The following is a 20,485-nucleotide window of genomic DNA, read 5'->3' as shown; positions in this document are numbered from 1 at the left end:
TCAGGTCTTCCTCTTTAAAATCAATCTGAAGTATAAAAGTAGCAATTTGTTTCCATTCGGAAATTTTATACTTTTTTTCTGAATGAGGATTGTAATGTAGTTTTGGCACACCTTGTTCAACTACCTGATGACCAAACAGGAAGGGAGAGGAAAAAAATGGAATGATTTTTTTCCATAGATAAGAATACAATGAGATATAGATCGCATATGCATTTTTAATATTACAATTTAAAAACAGAAGAGGAAGAGTAAAGGGCTTCTAAAACCCTAAAACCAATTTTTTTTTGGAAAAGCATTCAAGTTTGCAAGTCTTTCATAACATGATCTTTGAACAGAAGTACTGAATAGCTGTAACCCTAAATTTACGAAAGTATCGGTGTTACAGTGGCTTTTCAAAAAAAAGGCTTAAAATCGAATATGAAGCTATTCTCCCACTATAAGCTGGGGAACCAAAACGATCCCCTGTATGGAAACATCAAGCATCTCGCTCTCCATAATGCTGTGAAAATTTTCAGTCTCATAGAGAAGCATCACCCAAACAGCCGACACAGTGCCTGACAGTTCTCCTTTGCCTCTCTATTTGTATTTGCCCCATTTATCTTCCTTAAAACATCTCAGAATTCTTGTTCTCCCCCACTGACAGGTTATAATGAGCTATCTGCAGCCATCAGTTCTGAACAGAAGTAGTAATAAAAGGCTGGAAATATGCATTCGTGCATTTATTCACACTATCGCATGTAGACAAATCCAGTTATTTCAATAACAATTCAGCTTATCTCTTTAGACATTAATACTGTGCAAAACCAAAATATTTGTCACTATTAGCGAAAAGAAACTGAAAAATCTTCAGTTTGTTTCACTGAAGATACAGATGATCATCACAGAAGTCTTCTAATGCTACCTATATTTAACCCCTCCCCCAAACAGATTATCAAACACCTCAACTTTTTAAGAAATTACCAAATCTATTTAAAGTATGAAGGTATTTTCAAAAAGCTTATTTCAGAACTTTCTTAACATTAATGTTACAGATACTGCTCACAGCTTTTCATGACGGGAAAAACTGATTTGACAGGACTGTTAGCTCCTCTCTCCCTTACATTATTAATTCAAATATTCTTTGCTTATGATATAGCATAGTCATCTTAACAGTGAAAACAAAGTTTTGCACAACCTTTGTCACAGTCAATAACTATATTTTATTTTCAAGCTCTCATTCCATGTACACTCGTGGGATTAGAGCACCATCAAAGCAAAAAATTAACTTAGGAGAAATTCTGTTACTGGATTTTATTATTTTATATTTATCTGTTCAGATTTTTTAAGAGTTTTATTTCACAAAACCTGCAGGCATTGGATCAGGTTTGATCCAACAGTATTTGTTTGAAAATAACATAATGTAAAACTGAATGGGAAGTACTCTAACAAGAAAAACAAACCCCACGCTTTTTTAACCTCTAAAGTAATTCTATTTATGATAAAAGCAGTCATTGCTAGGAAGACAAATGTTTCTGCCACTAAACACAGAATTAGGGGTTTTAAGGGTTACTGATAGCAAAATAGGTATACTGGAAAATCCAAAACCCATGTAATTTACTGGGTTTATAACATTAGACCTGACAAAATATAGGACCGTTTAGTTGATTTTAATTTTAGTGTTGCTTCCTTTCATTAATTTCATTGCATTTCACTTAATTAAACAAAGATAGGAACCTGAAAACACTACAGAGCTTGGTCAGAAGACGTCTGTTGGAGATATCAGATATGTGAACAAATTGCTGTAGGTCAACCAGTGCCAAAGAATGTGGGGTGATCAGGCCTTCTTAATTAATGACAGTGCTCAGATCATAAATTTTGCATTTGTTTTGGTTTCTAAACGAACATAGATAATTACTGTGGATTAGCTGACATACAGGCAACTGATTGTTTTAACCCTTTGATTCAATGTAAGCTAAGTACCTGATTATAAATTTAGGGTTTTGTGTTTTTACTCCAAAGCAGATTTAAGTAAAGGTAACAGCTATAATACGCAAAGAGGGGTATATACTCAAGAGCTAGAGAAGTACCTAGCTTAAAATGGTAACAGGTATTTCTGGCTGAAAAACAAGACTTCTTGAAAAATGAAAAATTAGGTTTTGCAGGTAACACTGAGGACACCATTCAGCCTACTCATTCTTCTGTATTACTTGCCCATGTGTCACATGTAATGGATACAGGAGTTTACTGGTCTTTTATGTTGGAGAGGTCAGAAAGGGGGGAAAAGAATGTTGAGAAGTTATAACTGAAGACAGAATTTAAGGGTAGATTTCATTTCCTGCTGTTATCTAATTTAAATAGCAAACTAAGACCTAACCTAGTATTTTGTCCAGAGAAAAACAACATGAATTAGAAAAGCATGCAAATACCACTGACCCAAAACACTGAAAAAAATACCTTCATTTTTGTCTGGCGATGATGAACCTAAGGCACAGAACAACAACTCAGTATGTAGCTTGTTTTTAAAATTAACTTTGACTGTAGCCATTGGTCAATGAATATATACTTAAACATTTGGCCTCTTTATCAGGTATAGCTGACAAACTGAAAATACATACGCTGAGACTGCGACACCACTTTGGTTCTACTCCGTCCTCTGGAATCCGTCTTAGAATTTCCAATACCAACAGAAGGTGTTGAGAACTTTGTTCGTATACGACCTAGAAAAGAAAAATGGCATTAAATCAGTTTTTTTACAGTAATGTAGAAAGCAAAGCATCAGTAGTATTTACTAAGTTTCTGTAGATAAAAAAGAAGCATAAGGTAACTCAATCGGTGAAAATTCGCTTGGGATAATTAGCAGAAATTTGAACACCTTAAGGGACTTAGTAACTGAGGAATCAAAATACTTCTCCTCTAATACTACATGTTCCAGTAAACAATTATTATATTATCACTTAAACACCCTGAACTAGCTAGCTAGTTCTTGCTTCCTACATAAATAGATTGACTGTATGAAAAAAGGGGAAGTTTATTAAATATAATAGGCAATGCATACACTAATGATGATGATCAGGTACAGTCTTCTGATTATTACTTGTGGTCGTAGTTCTATTTTTCCTGTCATAAAACTACAAAAATTACGTTGACTAGTTTTTTAATAGGGTTCTGACGTTTTGTCCTAACTTCACTCGTCCTTTTAAGAAATTTAAATGCTAGCTTTCCTATTACTGCAGATTCTACTGTTTTCCTGGCCACAGTCGTATAGACTTGTGCAGGGTTTCCCAAGCCTTTTGCGGAGACCAAATACACTTAAGTACTTTCTCAGTGACAACATAATTAAATACTACTCTCCGCAACAGATAGAACTGAGAAAGAGATTAAAGTGAGTATCTACAATTAAAACAATAGATCCACCTTTCTCTAGAATGCCAAACCATCTTGGTTTTGGGTTAAACTTTTCTCCATTATGAGCCACGTTCCTCATAACATCCAGAATATACAATGAAGTTACAAAAGAAAGGAAGACCCCAGCTGGATGAATTATAGGTAACTGAAAGATTATTCGTAAAAGAAAATAGTAGAGTCATGTGCTACATTTCCTAAGCCAACCTCTTAAACAATAGAAAAATGAAACAAAACCTAAACCCAGGCTAGACATAATTCTTAAAAGTTGCAAGAATTAAACCCAAAATACTTGTACAGGGTGGATCTAGCTCAACAAGTAATCCACTTTTAAAACCAGCATCATTCAAATATTTTCTAGACAAGCAGAGTCAATATTTGACTCAGAAGAATAACAGACTGTTATTTAGTTCTAGCCTCTTTAGGCTTTCCACAGCAGAATTTGGAGACCAACCAAGTTAACATTATTCATCCAAGCAGAAGGAATAGCCATAGATGAGAGTCTATAAGAAGAGAATCAGGATAAAGGAGGTTATTTACTAAACTATTAGAAAACAATAGGTTAGCAAGAACGGTTAGATTAACTAGTCCAAGCTCTACTAGTTATCCCCGTGCAATGGCAATGTTTTCCCACTGAGTGCTGTGAGACTGCAAGGCATGTAACTGCATTCGGAATTTGGTTCAAAATCCTAGGAATACAGAGTGCCACTATTTAGATATTTAGATACTGGTTAAATTATCGCTTGGAATCTGGCTCAATTTTATCAAAATAATAATAATAAAGTATTTTGTATTTAGGGAAATGAACTTGGAGCCTCTACATCCATTCACTAATGACAGGTTTAAATGTTACTAGCTTATTGAAAATGAATTCCCAAGTCTCAAAGAGATAAGTAATAGTAGCATCTGCTTCCCAGAGCATGAACACATTTGATGAAATATTCTGTGACAAGATTTGCTTTAAAAAACAAATGCAAAATTATAAAGCTCCTATGTTTTCACACTAAAATGTTAAGCAATGACACTTCTACTGCAGATGAATACTTGAGAATCAAAATAAAAGCAAAAGAATTTAAAAAACACTACATGACAACCAAGTATTAGATGCATAAGCTATCTGGAGTTATGAACCTTCACTAAGCCCCAGAAAGACCATATTCTATTTCTAAAGCTTGAATTGTATCAATGAAAATATGAAGCTGAAAATATTAGCTAGTCTGACAAAATATTTTCTTACCATCTTCAGAAGCTGTTCCTAAACAGAAAAAATAACAAAACACATGATATTCCAAACAATACTGTGTCTCTCCAATTCCTTTGAGATTAATCTTATGAACCTTGACAAATTTTATTAAGTCAAGGGGGCTAAAGTTTTTTTGTTGTAATTCCATTACAGAACTCAAGCAAAATTATCAAGAAACATCCATACTATATTGTTAGTGATTTACAAGAACACCATATATAGCACTGCCATCCAAACTTGTTACAAAACCACCATCAAAAGAAAATTAAATGAGTCAATTAAATTTTATGTACAGCTCAAAACAGACATTAAAATATGTTAATGCAAGCTCCTCTGAAAATACAAAACATACTATTATAAATTACCTCAGAGGAAAACACAAGGTCAGTGTTTCCCACACTGGACAGTGATGATTTGATAGGAACTGCCAGCAAGAAGGATTTATCTGAATTAAGTCCATTAATTAGTCTGAAGATCTACATGCACAAGATCAAGTTTTGCTCAGAGAAGTTTAAGTAAAATGAGCTTGCTGAAACCGGATCACACTTAAACAGGTATGCCAAACTTTAACAAGGCTTGATTATGATAAAATGAGTCAGACAAATCCTTTTACTGACATCGGTACCTAGGAATTGATGGGAAGCTATCTAAAGAGCACACCTTCCTCTAAGTTCCTTTGAAACAAATCATTATGGAATAAAATGTTATGTTAGTAGTAATAGAAATGTTAAATGCCTCAAAAAAATCTAAGTCTATTTCCATTTTTGTTTTCACTCTTTGACGTTTCTGCCTTGTAAGAGAACGACAATGATTAAAATGTCTGTCTTTGGCCAGCCTGAGCTTGGCTTTCTCAGCACATCTGGTTATGGCTTTCTCACATTCTACTGTCTTCAAGGCACTGTTTTTTAAAACTCCCTCTAAAAAATAATTCAGTGTAAATTTCAATGCTTCTTCACAAAAATGAGTTACACTAATATGTATGTAGGATTGTCTCAAAGTTTTCCAGTCTGTATGAAAAAAAGAACAAACCCTAAACTACCTGCTCCCCATATCCAACATTCTTCCCAAGCTGGACCTTGGAAAGCAGGTTCTATGCAACACCCAAGTCAGGCTCACAGAGACCTCTCCTAAAAAGGCTGGTTCTGCTTCTCCTGCCTCTTCACCTTTGTGCTTCCACCAGGTTTGGATAGCTACAGGCTCAGTGTCAGCTCCAAAAGCCAAATAACAAAATACTATTCACTTTTGTTTTATGAAATCAGCTTTCTGGAGTTTGTTCAGCTATAGTGATTGATAATGGAGCATTACAAGGCACTAGTGAAACAAGTGGTAAAAACATGTGGCCAAGATTAGTGGGAAACAGCAAAACGATTATTTCCTTCTAGTGGTTTTTAGATCAGGGTAGCTCTATCCCACAATTACAGTTGCAGAGCCGAGCTGTGCTTATTCTGTCTCACACATCATCTCTACAGATATCCTCCAGGAAAAAAAACCCCAAACAACGCTGTTATTCTGATCTGTTTTGCAGCACTTCCCTACTATTTTTAAACAAAAGTGTGAGACACCATTTGTTGTGACTACCAGTGTGAACAAAAGAAAAAGCCTGTACACATACACATGGCCCTAAGAACCTTGATTGCTGGTGACAATGCATATAACCCCAAGATTAAGTGTTTAGCACAGATACGAATAAATCATATTATACACTACATAAGGAAATCTGATATGAAAATAAGCAAGACAGACACTACTATCCTGCACAAACTCCCCTCCTTTTAGTAAAGTAAGCTTGGCATTTGCAATACTCAAAAATGGCTCAAATTCTTCCAAAAAGTACCTCTCATGAAACTGATTATCTGAGCTTTAAAATGATTCACGATTCTGGGTTTTAGTGATCTGCCTTCTTGCTGTTTTCATTTCTACGAAAAATACCACCTGCTTCGCTTCCAGTAAAAAAAAATTATTTGAAATATGAACTGTTAATAAACAAATTACAATTATTAAGTAAGTAGCAAACATAACTGACTCATTAATTTTTCCCAGGCAATAAATTAAAACTAGAATTATCAGGCAACAAGCTGGGACTCAGTCACTTTATTATATGGGAAGCAGTACTTAGAAACCTGAAACAGACAACTGCTATGAGAAGCCTCATTCTCAACTGCTTTGTCATTGTGATAAATATATATGACAACTTCCTCCATGTGCTTACTATAGTGAATTAAGAAAAAAAAAAAGTGCTATAAAACTTAGCTGCAACACTATTTTAATGGGTCTTTTTAAGAAGCTATTCTTCAATAGAATTACATTGTATTACGTCATTTACGGGCACTTAAAACCCTGTAACTAGACTAGATTTTGATAAGACTGCTTTTGAAAGAGAAGATTTTAGTCTTATGTTAAAAAAAAAAGTCTTAAGTTATGTTGTCAAGCATCTTCTGCTCTCCCACTGCTGTTCTGCCAAGAAGTAAAAAAACTTGACTTTACAGGTAAAACTATGAAACTTGAGGGAACTAGAGCCAATTAAAAAAAAAAAAGCAAGTACTGATTGCAGAATTGCTCTGTAATTAACAGAGCCTTTATAAAAAACGAATCCAATTTCTGATAAAGTTTCTGTTGCTGATACAGACCAATCAAAAATACTGACAAATACAGCAATAACACAACACATATTAAAACATCAAGATTACATACAGGTTAATGAAAACAGCATAGTGTTTTGTTAATGAACAGACAAATACATTAAACGTGACTAATTTAACATAGAAGACACTTTTAAAAATATTTAATAGAATTAGAGGACAGACTAAACAATTTCTTACCATCCATCTTGTCAGAAGTATCCTCTTTGTTGAAAAAGCAGGCAAAGAAACATGGAAAACTTAGTGTGTTAGAATAAAGATGTTCACAGCAGAGTCATAAAACATTAATTAAGGAAAATACATTAATATTAAATACAGCAGACACATTTATCTAATTCATGCATGTATAAGCTACCTTAAGTAAAGTTGGTTTCTCTCAGTTCAAGGTACAAAATTACAGAATGGGGTACACGTACCCAGGCATGGACCTTGAATCTGTCCCTACTACCCAGATTTGGGCAAATCCTTACTAGTAAAATATTTATGAACTCTTTCATGCTTTGTGTTCAACAGTTACTGAAGCATCAGCACATATTTATATCATTACTGAGCCACAATATTTATATTTCTTCTGAAATTTGCCATGGAGCATGAAACCCCACTTAGGGTAAGGCATGGGAGGGAAAAAGACATCACAATAAAGACAGAGGACAAATACGAGAAAGTTCCACTCTGGTTTAAAAGCATTAAAGATTTATCAGTTCAGCTGGAAGGCAGTGCATACATACTCTGACAGTAACAATCAAAATTAAAATATTTAGTGTGAGACTTATATAATTAGTGCTCAAGTCTCCTCAGAAAGGACCTTAATACTATAAGGATGTCAAAGACAGTCAACATCTAGAATAACTAAACTAGAGGATGTCCTCCTGCTGCTTGAACAGTCTTAAAAAATCATAAATAAGCAAGCAAGAGTTCTATTAAAAATAAAAAGGGAAAAGATGGGTAAAGACAACTATAGATTACTATGTTCATGAACTTGTGGTCCTCTGAGGCTACAAATTTGGCAGTTTTTTAACTAAAAAGGTAGATGTTTCTCCGTACATAAGGGTGAAAACAAACTCAAGCTCCAGCAGACAATGTTCTTTATTTTGGTATTGACTACAACATCTGAGAAGATGTGGAAAGTATTAAGGAAATATAGTACCATTGTCTAAATATTTTAGTACCATGGTCAGCATTAACTCGACAACTCTATCATTTAGTATTTGGACTAGTATAAACATCCCCCTTAATATGAACAGAGGGGACGACATTACAAAGTTGTCTATTTTCTGAAACATGGCATTTGCTTGGATTCACACACCATGCATTTTAAGGTTACATCTAAAACTAAGAGCAAACAATATTTTGAAGTTAATGCATAGTCAAACACAGTCACAATCTCTACACAGGTGAGAGAGGACAGCTACATGTCATTTAAATTATCTTACCACTATTAAAAAACTGTTAGGAGAATAAGCCAAGGTAAATGCAGCAGTACTGCTTTCATGAGACCATAAACAAACCTGGGTCTTCATGACTATTGCTGCTATCTGTAATAGGATTTGACTTTACTATACGTTGCTAGTATCACATTATTTCATCATTTTAAACAACCATTGTATTCTTTTCCAACAAGCGATTGCATTCGCTAGCACGGCAAAGCTTCTGGGTATTCAAATTCTTCAAAAGAACACAATCTGGACTAACTGTCTATTTGTTCCTCTCCAGCACCGATTTTCACCAAATCTTAAAAAGTACAAAGGGAACAAGCTGTTTCTTTATTTCTGCTATTTGCCTGCATTAAACCATCACTATCTACTACCCTGAAAACCTCTGTGGCCTTCTTAACCACTGCTCACAAAATCCTGGGCATGAATCCCATATTGCTTAAAACGTTCTGAAAGCAAACCAATACTCCAATCAAGAGCTACTTTTTTGTGAAACTCTTAAGACTGAAGTAGCCCATTTAAGCAACATGAAGAAGATACATTAACAGAGAGAGATTTCTCTTTCTCCATTTGACCTTTTTTCCTTAGCTGCATGCTCTGTCACCTTCACTTCTCACAACAGCTGAACTCCAGCTTTATCTGAGCTTCACAATGTGTCCTGTTGCACATCAAAATAGACCAAGCAATACTCTGATCTTTGAAAATAATCATCCCACCTATTTCAGGCTTTTAGGTGCTAAGATAGGAGGAACTGAGAATTCTTCAAGTGATAACCACAAGCATATCTCCTCCACCAAGCAAACTGTGCCGCTTTGTGTCCACTTGCTACCCAGCAGGTTCTCCGATTCCCCCCGTGGACACTAGAGGGAGCCCACACCTGAAATTGCTTTTTCAAGTAGCAAGTGAGCATCTCTCACTCTCAAACTTTATCCGAAAATCAATGGTGTTCAAACCATTTCAAATAGGTCCTGATCACAAAAGAATCTACTTATTTAGAATCGTTTTTAACTTAAATTTTAATTTTAAAAAAGCATAATCAAAACCTTTGAAAACGACAGCCTATGTGTATCCTAATATCTCCCCAAACACAGTTTATCTGCCTCTCTTGTGATCGTCTTCAGCAACACTGACAGAAGGACATGCCTCCCTGGTGACCCAGCTGGCACATAAGCTGAGAAGAAAACACTAACAGTTTTGTGAACACTGAACCTCATCTCCCCCTTTGCTATCCCTTCCCTATAGTATGGATAACCTAAAAAGAACAAGAACACGACCATATTCCTTTACCCTCCCCACCTACTGGTTTAACTCAGACTTAGTGGAGGTTCTACCATCTATCACCACTATCAAATACTTTTTTGCACTCTTGTAATTTGTAGCACCTTCTATGTCTAACAGCAAATATGCCTGTTAGTGAAAACTGTGACCTAGATAAAAACATGCACACAGTACCATCAGCATGCTTAGGAAGAAATCTACTAAATCAATGTTGTATATTACCATGTAAAACACTTCAATATTACATGAAGAAGCGACCACTTACTGCCAGGATGTCTCTTTAGCATTGTTATAAAATAGCCGGCTAAAGAGCTGAGAAAAATGGAAAATCAAGAATCCTAACACTCATTCCCCTGTTAGTTTTAGAAACAAAAGCTGATCACCGTTTGCTGTTAAGTGAAGGTACTGCTCCTTTCAATAGTTAATATTGATTCCAGATAAACACATTTGAAGACCACGGTATGGATACATTCTTTGCACCTGCATTCTTCTAGCACAATAAAGCACCTAGCAATTGGGTAACTTACATGAAAACACCTGCCTCTTTTGCAGTACTCTAATACTACTAAAAATAATAACAATTTTTCAAATGTAGAAGTATTTTCCTGACACTTTTTGATCAAAAACCTCAAAAAATATTTTGCAGTGTTGCAAAGATGTTTCCTTACCTAGCGATGCATACGATCCTGGAGGTAGACCAGCTGCTGACAAGCGCCCAGCTCCGGCTGTCTGCCCAGCAGCGTGGCGCGCCTTCGCACCGGCGGCAGCATTGACATCAATGTCGCTGCGAGACCTCTGCAGAGTTCCTGGGCTTGGAACACTCTTGCTGCTGCCTGAAACTAAAAAGAAAAAGATAAATAAATAAATATATACATATATACATATATATATATATAAGGAAGTTAGTTGGTAATTAATAAAATGACTTGAAAAAAAGTCAGCATTTTCTGCTACTGCAGCATATCTGCAAAAAGTACAAGAAAACAATATAACATAGCGTAAGTCAAGTTAATATTAAACAAAGTATTTTTGCGGTTAAGAAGCAAACTAGACCTGGTGTTGCCATGAAATCCAGATAACGAACAGTTTATTTTAGAGTAGTATTAATCTTCATTCAGCATGAAATTTTACCATTACTTAATACAAACTATGTGCTCCCACTCTAGTTCAAATTACATAATTCTGAATATTTCAATAATGTAGCAAGTCATGTAAATGTTCACAAACATAAGGAAATTCACAGCATTCCTTGTGATACTGGGGGAAGATAATATTCCCACACTTCAGAGAGGATAAAGCCACAGGCAAGCTGAGGGCATACCTTGAATTGCTTTATGGTCTAATATTCTGTAAAGTATTTTTATATCCACTTCCTATTATTTACTGATTATTACCTATTTGCTTCAGTTAATTTTAACCACTCGTTTATGTCTTCAAAACCTGACTCCCCCTTAACAGTTTCAGTATCAAGAACTCTCAATTATTGGCCATTTGTAAAAACGGAGTTCAATTATTTACTCTACAGGAGTTACAAACACATTATGTGAAAACGAGGACAAAGATATGATATTCTGAAAACTCAAGACAAAATTAAACTCTTTGTATTACAAACCTGGTGTGTGTGTGTGGTTTTTTTTCACAGCAGCAGTTACACGTGAATAGATAAAAGGTACAAGTCCTTAAAAGTCCTGAATTTCCAATTGCCTTAATCCTACTAATAATGAGTAGACCACAGAATAATGTTTTGCTTCTTTGCGAGTGACTCTTCCATGACAAAACTCCAAGACGATGATCAATTAATAGTACCGGTACAAAGAAAACTAAGTCTTATACTTGAAACAACTGAAAATATATAAAAAGTGAAGTAAATATTTGGCAATCATAGCTCCAGGTGCAGGCTGTAGTTTCACGTATCATTACTGAAGTTGGAAACAGAGTAAACGCTTAAGACTCTAAGACTTAGAATTTTTAATTCAAATAACATAAAGCACTATAATTGTGCACAACATTGTAGAGCAACCACCTTACCTCTGCCTGCAAAGTTTGCTGGGCTGGCTGCAGACCATTTAGAAGACAGAGGGCGACTGAAAATAAAAAAAAATAAAAAAAAGAAGTCAATAAACCCAGTAAGTCTCATTTATCAGATCCAAAAGGCAAGAACAGAAGGCTTCTGTTCTTTTCTGCCCTTCAGTTTTCTCAGTATATTTTAAATACACACAACTAACACAGAAAGATAACGAAAACACAATCATCTTATCTTTTGTATTTTATAAAATTATGTCTTCAGCACAAAGCATTAATCCTTTGGTTACCAATAGGCACACTTAGCTAACAAAGTTCAAGCACTCCAGACTTGGTCATAGAAACATTTAAGATTGTCAGTACAAGGTTTTAGCCACAGAGCTGATCTTCAAAATCAGTTATCAAACAAAAATAGCGGGAGCTACAGAAAAAAAACTTGATTTATGAAATAAATTGCGTGAAGTATTGTCTGCAGTAACAAGGAGAACAGATGACCAATTCATAAGCCTCTGCCAGTCCTAGATCTCCCAAGAATCGAGTTACAAATTAAAAAGGAAAATGCAGGAGCTCCCAAGCAGATAAACTGAATTTCCCGTTTCAATGTTGAGAGCCCCCACAATTTATAAAATGAGAAAAAGCCTATTTTTTTTCTTTGTGTTTTCTCTCCATTCCACTTTACTCTTACTGCAAGTGTGAGTAGTTGCTGAAGAAATATCTTTCTGTCTACTCAAGTTTAGCTGTGAGCCCTTCCTTCTGACTGGTTCAGGTGGTAAAATGCAGGCAGAGGAACAAGGGAAAAACAAAAGACTAAGAGAAGAAACCATGATACTTTATTAATGGATTCACCATATCTAGCCATCTAAATATTTACCTGATTGCGAACGGTTCTATTTGCTGAAATAGTTGGCTATTTCATCAATAGTCATATTACAGCCTGAATCTAGAGTCTCAGCTTTAGTAAAAATAATCCCTTTCTAATTTTAAACTGAGAGGCAGAGAGAAAAGACATGCATAATGTGTATTTATCCAAATTATTAGCTCAGGTGCTCAATGATAACATAAATGTCAGCACTGTTACCCAACTCCTCACAGAAGATCACATATTTGCAGCTTATCATTAATAATACCTTCTCTTCTGACATTATTAACTAGTGTTTTGGAGGCATTTTGCTGCAAGGAAGCAGAGGAGGCCCAGGCAAAGCTCCTGGGTGCACCCTGACCTCACAAGTTGCTCCGATCAGAAGGCCCAGACAACTGTTACGATTTCAGCACTTCAACAATGTGTTGAGATTGACATTTCTTTTCAAGAGCTTCATATATAGCAGGTTGGCAAATGTCACCACATTTCTCTCATTCTACCATCCTCTTTAAAACCATTTTTGGCCAATGATCTGCAAGAGCTATTAAGTGCAGAGGGTCAAAAATCACGGAGGATCAGACTTTTAGGAAAACAATACCCATATTTATTAAGTTAGTCTATACATGGAGAACTCAGCATCTCTATTAGAAGCCAGAAATATAATTTTTGGTAACACAGGGAAAACAAAATGCATCTAAATGCAGAACCGGTGAAAGTTCAATTACAAATTAATTAATTTCCAATATGATCTCTTCTGTTCATCTCTTATTTTACTCCTCCCTTTCTGTATTACAGTACTGGCATATCTTGCAATACAGGGAGTAACACTTACTTGAATTTAGGAGTATTTTAAGATTCTAAGTTCTCTGTAATGTAGTTTTTAACATTTTATTACCAGCAACTCATTAAGAGAACTTTGATTTTTCAGACAGAAAATACAGATTAATTTAAACAAGAGTAATTAATATCTGAATAAACATTTGTTTGTGGAAGAATGAAGTGTTAGCAATAGCCTACATTGAAGACAATTATTTACAAATTTTTTTAATAATTAAAAGTATCCTAGGAAAGACAAGATTTGATGTAGTAGTACTACTACTACTGTTTTACATTTATACTAAAAAGCCCATAGATTTCTTTTGCTATTGGTACCTAAACAAACTTTAATCTATTCAGCTCAAGATTGTCTATACAGTTTATCACACCACTGACTGCAGCACAGACCCACACTCCAGTAATGAGCACAGCTGCAAAATACTGCTAATACATATTCCATACTGTGAAGACAGGAAAAAACATGATCCCTCATCTGATTGAATCTCCCTGTCAATGTCTCTTTCTCATACTTACCAGTGAAAACAGATAAAAAAGGATTAACACCATTATTTGTTACTTATTCTTTGCACCAGAATGTTGGACATCAAGATGTGAAACTTAAATATATCTTGGTCTAACAGAAGCTTCTAAGGACTAAACATATGAGTAAGAACAGCCTGCTAAAATCCAGTTAATGATTGCCCTTATTTTTCACCTTGCTAAGGTAATATCATCATACAGCAAAACCCAATAAAAGATTTTTTATTAAAAAAAACTAAGTGTGACAAAATACAATTTTAGCTTTTTTGCACACCACAGCAGACTGGCTCATTTGCTTTTGAGAAACAGTTTTTATTTGTTTATAGGCTAAGAAACACTCAAGGGACCCTTACTTGAGGCTCTCCTGCGAGCTGGAGGATGACCTGTCTGACTGGGGGAGAGATGCTATACTGCCAGAATTCTTCAAGTAGGTCTGGAGGCTTCTTTGATAGGGTGGCTCAAGAGAATTGTAGAGAGTCTCAGCTTCACTAGGAAAGTGATTTCTAAGACCCAGATAAGCCCTGCAAAATAAGAGAATAAGCATGTGCAATTACTCTGTATTTTATTCAAAGTGTGGAGTCAGGAAGTAAAGATTACACAATGAACCAGGGATGGGAGGGAAAGGAACTCAGACTGAAAATAACTAATGCATACGATACCGTTCATCAAATCATAAGAGAAACTAGCTACACTGACTGAATTAGTATTTTCAAAATAAGTAACTTTATCCTCTGAAATTCTCACATTCACTTACCAATTCTGCGGGGAAGGCAAGAGAAGTTCTTTTCCAGACCACTCACTAGTTAAAGTGCTGCAGTTGTTTAATGACTTAAAGGGGGTAATCAAGAATGATTCTGCAGCAATATCAACCTTCCTGACTCCTTTTTCAGTAGAATCCTAAAATGCTGCACAACAGTATTATTTGGCTCAACTTTCAGAATGTCTTTTGCAAAATAAACTCGACATTAATGCAAAACTTCAAGAACAGAAATATCCATTTTCAACCTAATGTGTGTTCTCTTCTTCAGCCACAGTTATCTGCTCACCTCCAGGTAAAGCCTTCTTATCACTCACGTAAAACGTAAAATTTTTCAAAGCAAAAGGTAGTCAAAACTCACTTTCTTGCCTCCACTCTTGCTTCTGCATCAGCGTCATGAATGCCCTTCTTGATGGTTTCAACCAAGACAGCTGCATGCCTAGGAGAAAGACATTCTTCATGTTATTTTGTTACTCCAAATTATATTTTAAGTATTCAAGTTTAAGACTTCAATTGACATTTCTCTAAGTAAAAACCAGCTGAGGTAGTAGTTCCTTCTAAGATACGAAGTAAGCAAATGCTTGAGTACACCGATGACATAATTGCACCTTCTGTAAAGGTTTAGGTAAGCTTCCTCTTTCAATTTAGAAGAATTCTAATCTACTTTTCAGACATACATCCACCCATCACACTTTAAAAGTTATTTTAAAATATCTTTTCTAAAGACATCTGCTTTCCTGAAAAGGAAAAAAAATATTTCTCCTACCATATTAGTAGTAAGATAAAAGTTAAGATTTGCTTTCCTGGAAATTCACCTCTGAAAGCTTTTGGCATATGAGTTCTAAACCTGAACGCATTCTCAAAGAACAGCAAAGTACCCATCAGAACAACCAAAAATTGTGATGATAAACAGACTTTAATTCAAGACATGTTTGGGTGGCTGCTTTATTTGTTTGTTTTTGAGTGGGGAGGCTGGGCTATTTTGGTTTTGTTGAGGTTTTTTTCTATGTTTGCCTTTATTTTTTTTTAATACACACACACTCTGCCATAAATCAAGTGATCTCCCTGTTGCTCCCTTTCCCAGGAGTACCCGGAGGGGTTGAAAGGCGACTATGGAGCTGGATGAGCTCTTCAGAGTCTTTCTGGAGGCCCTGCAGTCCCTTTGCTCTTACTGTCTGCTTACAGCACCAACTCTGCAGAGCTGATGTGCACACTATTTTCCTATCTACCCAGAGAAGCTGGTATGCTCTTAATCATTAGCAGAAAAAGTCCTCCATCCTAATCCCACTCGCCGTCTTTCATGGCAAACACACAAATTTCCTCTTTTCAGGAGAAAAGACAGATTATTACCTCTGCATCTCCTACACTTATACGGTCCTAAAATTACATTTGGCCCTTTGAAGGCAACTGCCAGGCTGATGTGGCCCCCGGTGAAAATGAGTTTAACACCCCTGATATAAGCAAAACTCAGAGAAAGCATAGTACCTACTGCTCACACGCGGTATAGAAGAGACAGAGGGGAAGGAGAGGAGGCAACACCAAGTCAAGGCTGGAGCACAGACCTCTCCTCCCTCTCCCTGGCACTTGAATCAGAGTCACAAGACCTGATGTGCTAGAAAGGTTGTCTATGCTAAAAAGCTTGGCCAACACTGAACAACACAATCCAATTAGAGGATTCAGTGAAAATATTTCTGTCTTGAAATTCATGAGCAGTTTATTCTTGGGGAAAAAGGTATACTGGCCCATACCTTTCCAACGAATGTGTTTGCCACTCTTGTAACAACAGGTCTAAAAATTCAAAGGAGCGCCTGAAGAGACAGAACAAAAAGTTATAATTAATACTCATTTCTCTAATGGACTTGCAGAATAAACAGTAACTTCATTCTTTTCCCTTGAGGGAAACAAGTACATAAAATGAAAGTACATTTATCTGTTAAATAAGAACATTAGTCACCTTATTGCAAAGTTAAAATATTCTATATAGAAAGCAAACGTGCAGGCTAACTAATCCCAAAGTTCAGAAAAATAGATGTGGTTCAATTAACCATAGCATATGTGTAATAACATGGCAGATGTTAGTTTTATTAAACCCAAACAAACAGACAAAAATCAATAAAGTTTAAAAATTGTACAAACTATAAAACCTTTGTTAAAAAACCCCACAATACTTTAAAAATTCAGCTATTAAATCACAACATAATGTTTCTATGGCACTGTACTTGTGTCCCAAACACTATTCCCATCCTTTCATTTGCCATTACTGAGTAAGTAGCATAAAGGAAAACATGACACCACCAGTACAGGGCTGTGAATATAGAAAGCACTCTGAAAATTTGCTGGCACTGTACAAACTAAGTTATGTAATCCTATAACTTATTAATTCAGAATTCTTGACAATTTTGCAGACAGCCATGGCAAAAGTCAAACTTTAAAATATGTCTGAAGATAAGTTACTGGTGAATAAATCAAAGCAACACAGATTAGGAAGCTGTACATATTAGGTCTTCAAAATGGTAGCAGACTCTACTGCCTGGAATTACTTTTCTGGCTATGCTGAATCTTTGACCTGTTCTGGAGGGGCAGATTTCATTTTTATGCTGCCCAAATCCTTTGGACATGTACAAGACATGGCAAGAAACTCTGAAAGTCTTTTCACTATTATAACTGATCTATTTTTCCTTTGTTTTTCCAAAGGAATGAAGTCAGCATAAAAACAATGCAATTTTGGCCACCTTCATTGATGCTCACTGAATTGTGAATTGCTGTACCAAAGCTACCTGGAGTCTAATGTTCTTCAGCAAACTGTGGTAAGTGGAGGCACTGAAGCCCTATGAATTGTTCTGCAGTGAAACCAGAAGTTATGAAAGGTCAGCATAACCTGGGTTGAGATAATACTTGCTTTGGATGCAAATACAGTTTACATTTAGAGCAAACAGTTTAGGTGCTCAAGCTATTTCTTGCATACACGCAGCTCTATTGCTTTCAGGGCTAGTGTGGGTCCAGAAACAGTTAACTGCTCTTGTGGGATTCTGTGCAGACAATGACACTGCCAGAAACCAATTAATTTTATCAAGAGCCAATCCAAGTGTTCAAGTACCATGCTCTTGGAAAATGCATCATGCTGCAGATGCACCTCAGTTGTTAAACCACGCTGACCCATCAGGTCCTACGTAAGGTAGCAGCCACCGTCCTAATCTCACAACACCCAGCAGGGCGCAGTATCAGCCAACCCAGCTCCACACATTCAAACCACATTGCATGGAAGTTATGCAGTCCTCCTGGTATGGGAGAGCATGGACTCTACGTGTGGTGTGCTGTGGTGCTTCGACAAGAACCACCCTCAGCAGGTCTGTCAAGTCTGGCCTAACAGTAGCTGATAGGCTCGGGCTGGATCTTTGTGGAGACACGCAGATCTGTCTCCTGCTCTCCTAATGCCTTTCAATGTCTGTGTTCTTTATTCTCATTAGACTGAGCAACACAGATTGAACTACAGCTTTTTTTTCTTCTCCTTCTGGTTTTAAATCAGAAGGTACTTTTTTAACAGGTGTTAGAAACATTTTTGATAAGAATAAATTCTGCAGAAGGATACAATGTACATCCCCCAATATGACAGAAAGTATCATTCCTCAACATAATCTAATGTAACTTGGCTGAAGTTAATTTTGGTAGTTTAATGAGTAACACAGTTTTGTGTATTCAGAGTGCATGGCCATTTATAACATACTCACCTTCTAACTGCAACTGATTTTGAGGTACAGTTGCTTGTTATTAAAGGTATGAGTCGTGGCACATGGGTATGCTGAGAAAAAAGAAAAAGACAAAGCAGTTAATGACAAAAGCATTCCTGAATTTGTACTGTACTAATTAAGTTAAACAGAACTAGGAATATAATTTAAAAGACAATCATTTAAAATGCTTACTGAAACTAAAGGGAGAATATTATTAAATAAGAGGCTGCTGCTAGCATGTCAATTAATTAAAACTTACATTTTTCCAAAACATCAAACAAAAAGCACTTACACTGCCATCAACAATTTTATAATGATATGCCATATTTAGGTGTCAGAAGTCATATAGGAAGGCTCACATGTGTCTCCTCAAAGGAGCTGTAAGCTGATGTTATTTTAGTTTTGCCACAGAAAAAAAAAAGCAATGGACACAGCGGTCTTAAAAAAATCCAAGTTATGGAGCAAAAAGCAAGTCTGTCAATTTGAAACTACAGGTATTCTTTTAGGGATCAATGAATATCATTAGTACTACAAAGATCCAATTCCTTTTAATGCAAGGTATGTCAATAAAATAATAACAGTATGACTAATATAAGCAAGCTTATGTATATAACCTATATGGAAACACTTAAATCCTCATTGGATAGAAAACCCTTGGACTACCACTTAAAGTGGGTAAGATAAACTACATTAAATCCAATTGCAATACTTTAATTCAGAAATAAAGCAGCCTTACTTCAGGTCAACTAACTGTAGACACGAAGCACTGACATTTGAATTCCAAGTAAGGGTAACATGATTCAACAAATCCATTCTCAATTCATTTCTTTATTCTTCTCTTGATTAAACACTTAACTTCTAAACCAGTCCCCGATACAGCGTGAAACTGTTGCCTTTAAAAAAAGCTGCTTAAGAAGTACAGTATTGAACAATTCTTAGTATCTCACATACGCTTTCTCCTTATGACATCGTTGCAGGATATAAACACAGAAATCACCAAAAAAGCAGAGAGAAAACTATCACCTCTCAGAGTACTACCAACTTCAGAATTAGAAGGGAATTAATCGAAAAATCTGGAGGAGCCTTACAGTTGCATTTGTTTGTACTGATGTAGTTTTAAACAGGTTTTAGCGGTTTTGTTTGTGGTTTGCATAGTTTTCAAATTGAAAAGTGGCACACGACTGTCAGAAAGGCAACAATAAGCAATATCAGGGCAAAAAATAAAACATTTTTACAGATGGAGAAACCTGTATGTTTCCAGTCTTTAGAGCTATTGACATTGTAATTTCTAGGAAGTGTTTTGCAAAGACTCAAAGCCCCAGGCTTGCCTTCATTCAGCTTTAAGACTGCACATTTCATCTGCTACTCCTTTTGAAGCTGTGACGATAAATGCTTTCTCCAAACCCACCTTGCAGCAAAATTGCCCAACCTGAATCCCACTTCCCTCTGGAAAAGATTTTCTGCCACCATGCAACCCCTCATGGCACATGCCCTTCTCCCCCCTGCTTTTAAAAATTGTTTTTCCGATTTACTAAGAGTCAAAAAAAAAGAAATGAGACTGCACTATAAGAACTATCTGGAGAAGAAATACAAAGTCCAATAAAGGCAAAAAGATTAAACAGAACTCTTCAAGATCACTGGTATAATACAGCTTCCCTCTTTTTATGTAGACTCACTCTCATAGCAATTAGATATTAAGCACCAGTATCTGAGCTGGCTGTCCGTGGATGCTGGAGGGAGTTTTTGAGGAAAAATGTTGACTCCAAAAGCTGTAATGGGTTGGGCTCTA

At 36.0% G+C, this 20,485-nt stretch overlaps 1 protein-coding gene across 50 annotated transcripts in view; it reads right to left on the bottom strand.

Annotated features, from left to right (window-relative positions):
• The window catches only part of CLASP2 (cytoplasmic linker associated protein 2), a 152,230-nt gene that overhangs the window by 45,128 nt on the left and 86,617 nt on the right, over positions 1–20,485 (bottom strand). For 17 of the 50 annotated variants that reach the window (XM_065051927.1, XM_065051934.1, XM_065051931.1 and 14 more), the window contains 9 exons: positions 18,697–18,767; positions 16,717–16,776; positions 15,330–15,407; positions 14,565–14,732; positions 12,003–12,058; positions 10,643–10,813; positions 7,444–7,467; positions 4,619–4,636; positions 2,595–2,696 (listed from right to left, as the gene is read on the bottom strand). In XM_065051927.1, the coding sequence (XP_064907999.1) occupies positions 2,595–2,696; positions 4,619–4,636; positions 7,444–7,467; positions 10,643–10,813; positions 12,003–12,058; positions 14,565–14,732; positions 15,330–15,407; positions 16,717–16,776; positions 18,697–18,767 (748 nt within the window). Of the gene's footprint in view, positions 1–2,433; positions 2,461–2,594; positions 2,697–4,618; positions 4,637–7,443; positions 7,468–10,642; positions 10,814–12,002; positions 12,059–14,564; positions 14,733–15,329; positions 15,408–16,716; positions 16,777–18,696; positions 18,768–20,485 lie in introns of all 50 variants that reach the window. The other 33 variants (XM_065051921.1, XM_065051926.1, XM_065051923.1 and 30 more) reach the window with 6 other exon arrangements.

This window comes from Columba livia, chromosome 2, assembly GCF_036013475.1.
Source record: "Columba livia isolate bColLiv1 breed racing homer chromosome 2, bColLiv1.pat.W.v2, whole genome shotgun sequence".
Lineage (NCBI taxonomy): Eukaryota > Metazoa > Chordata > Aves > Columbiformes > Columbidae > Columba > Columba livia.
Note: the sequence above shows the minus strand (reverse complement) of the source record. Positions and strands in the feature narration are given on the sequence as shown.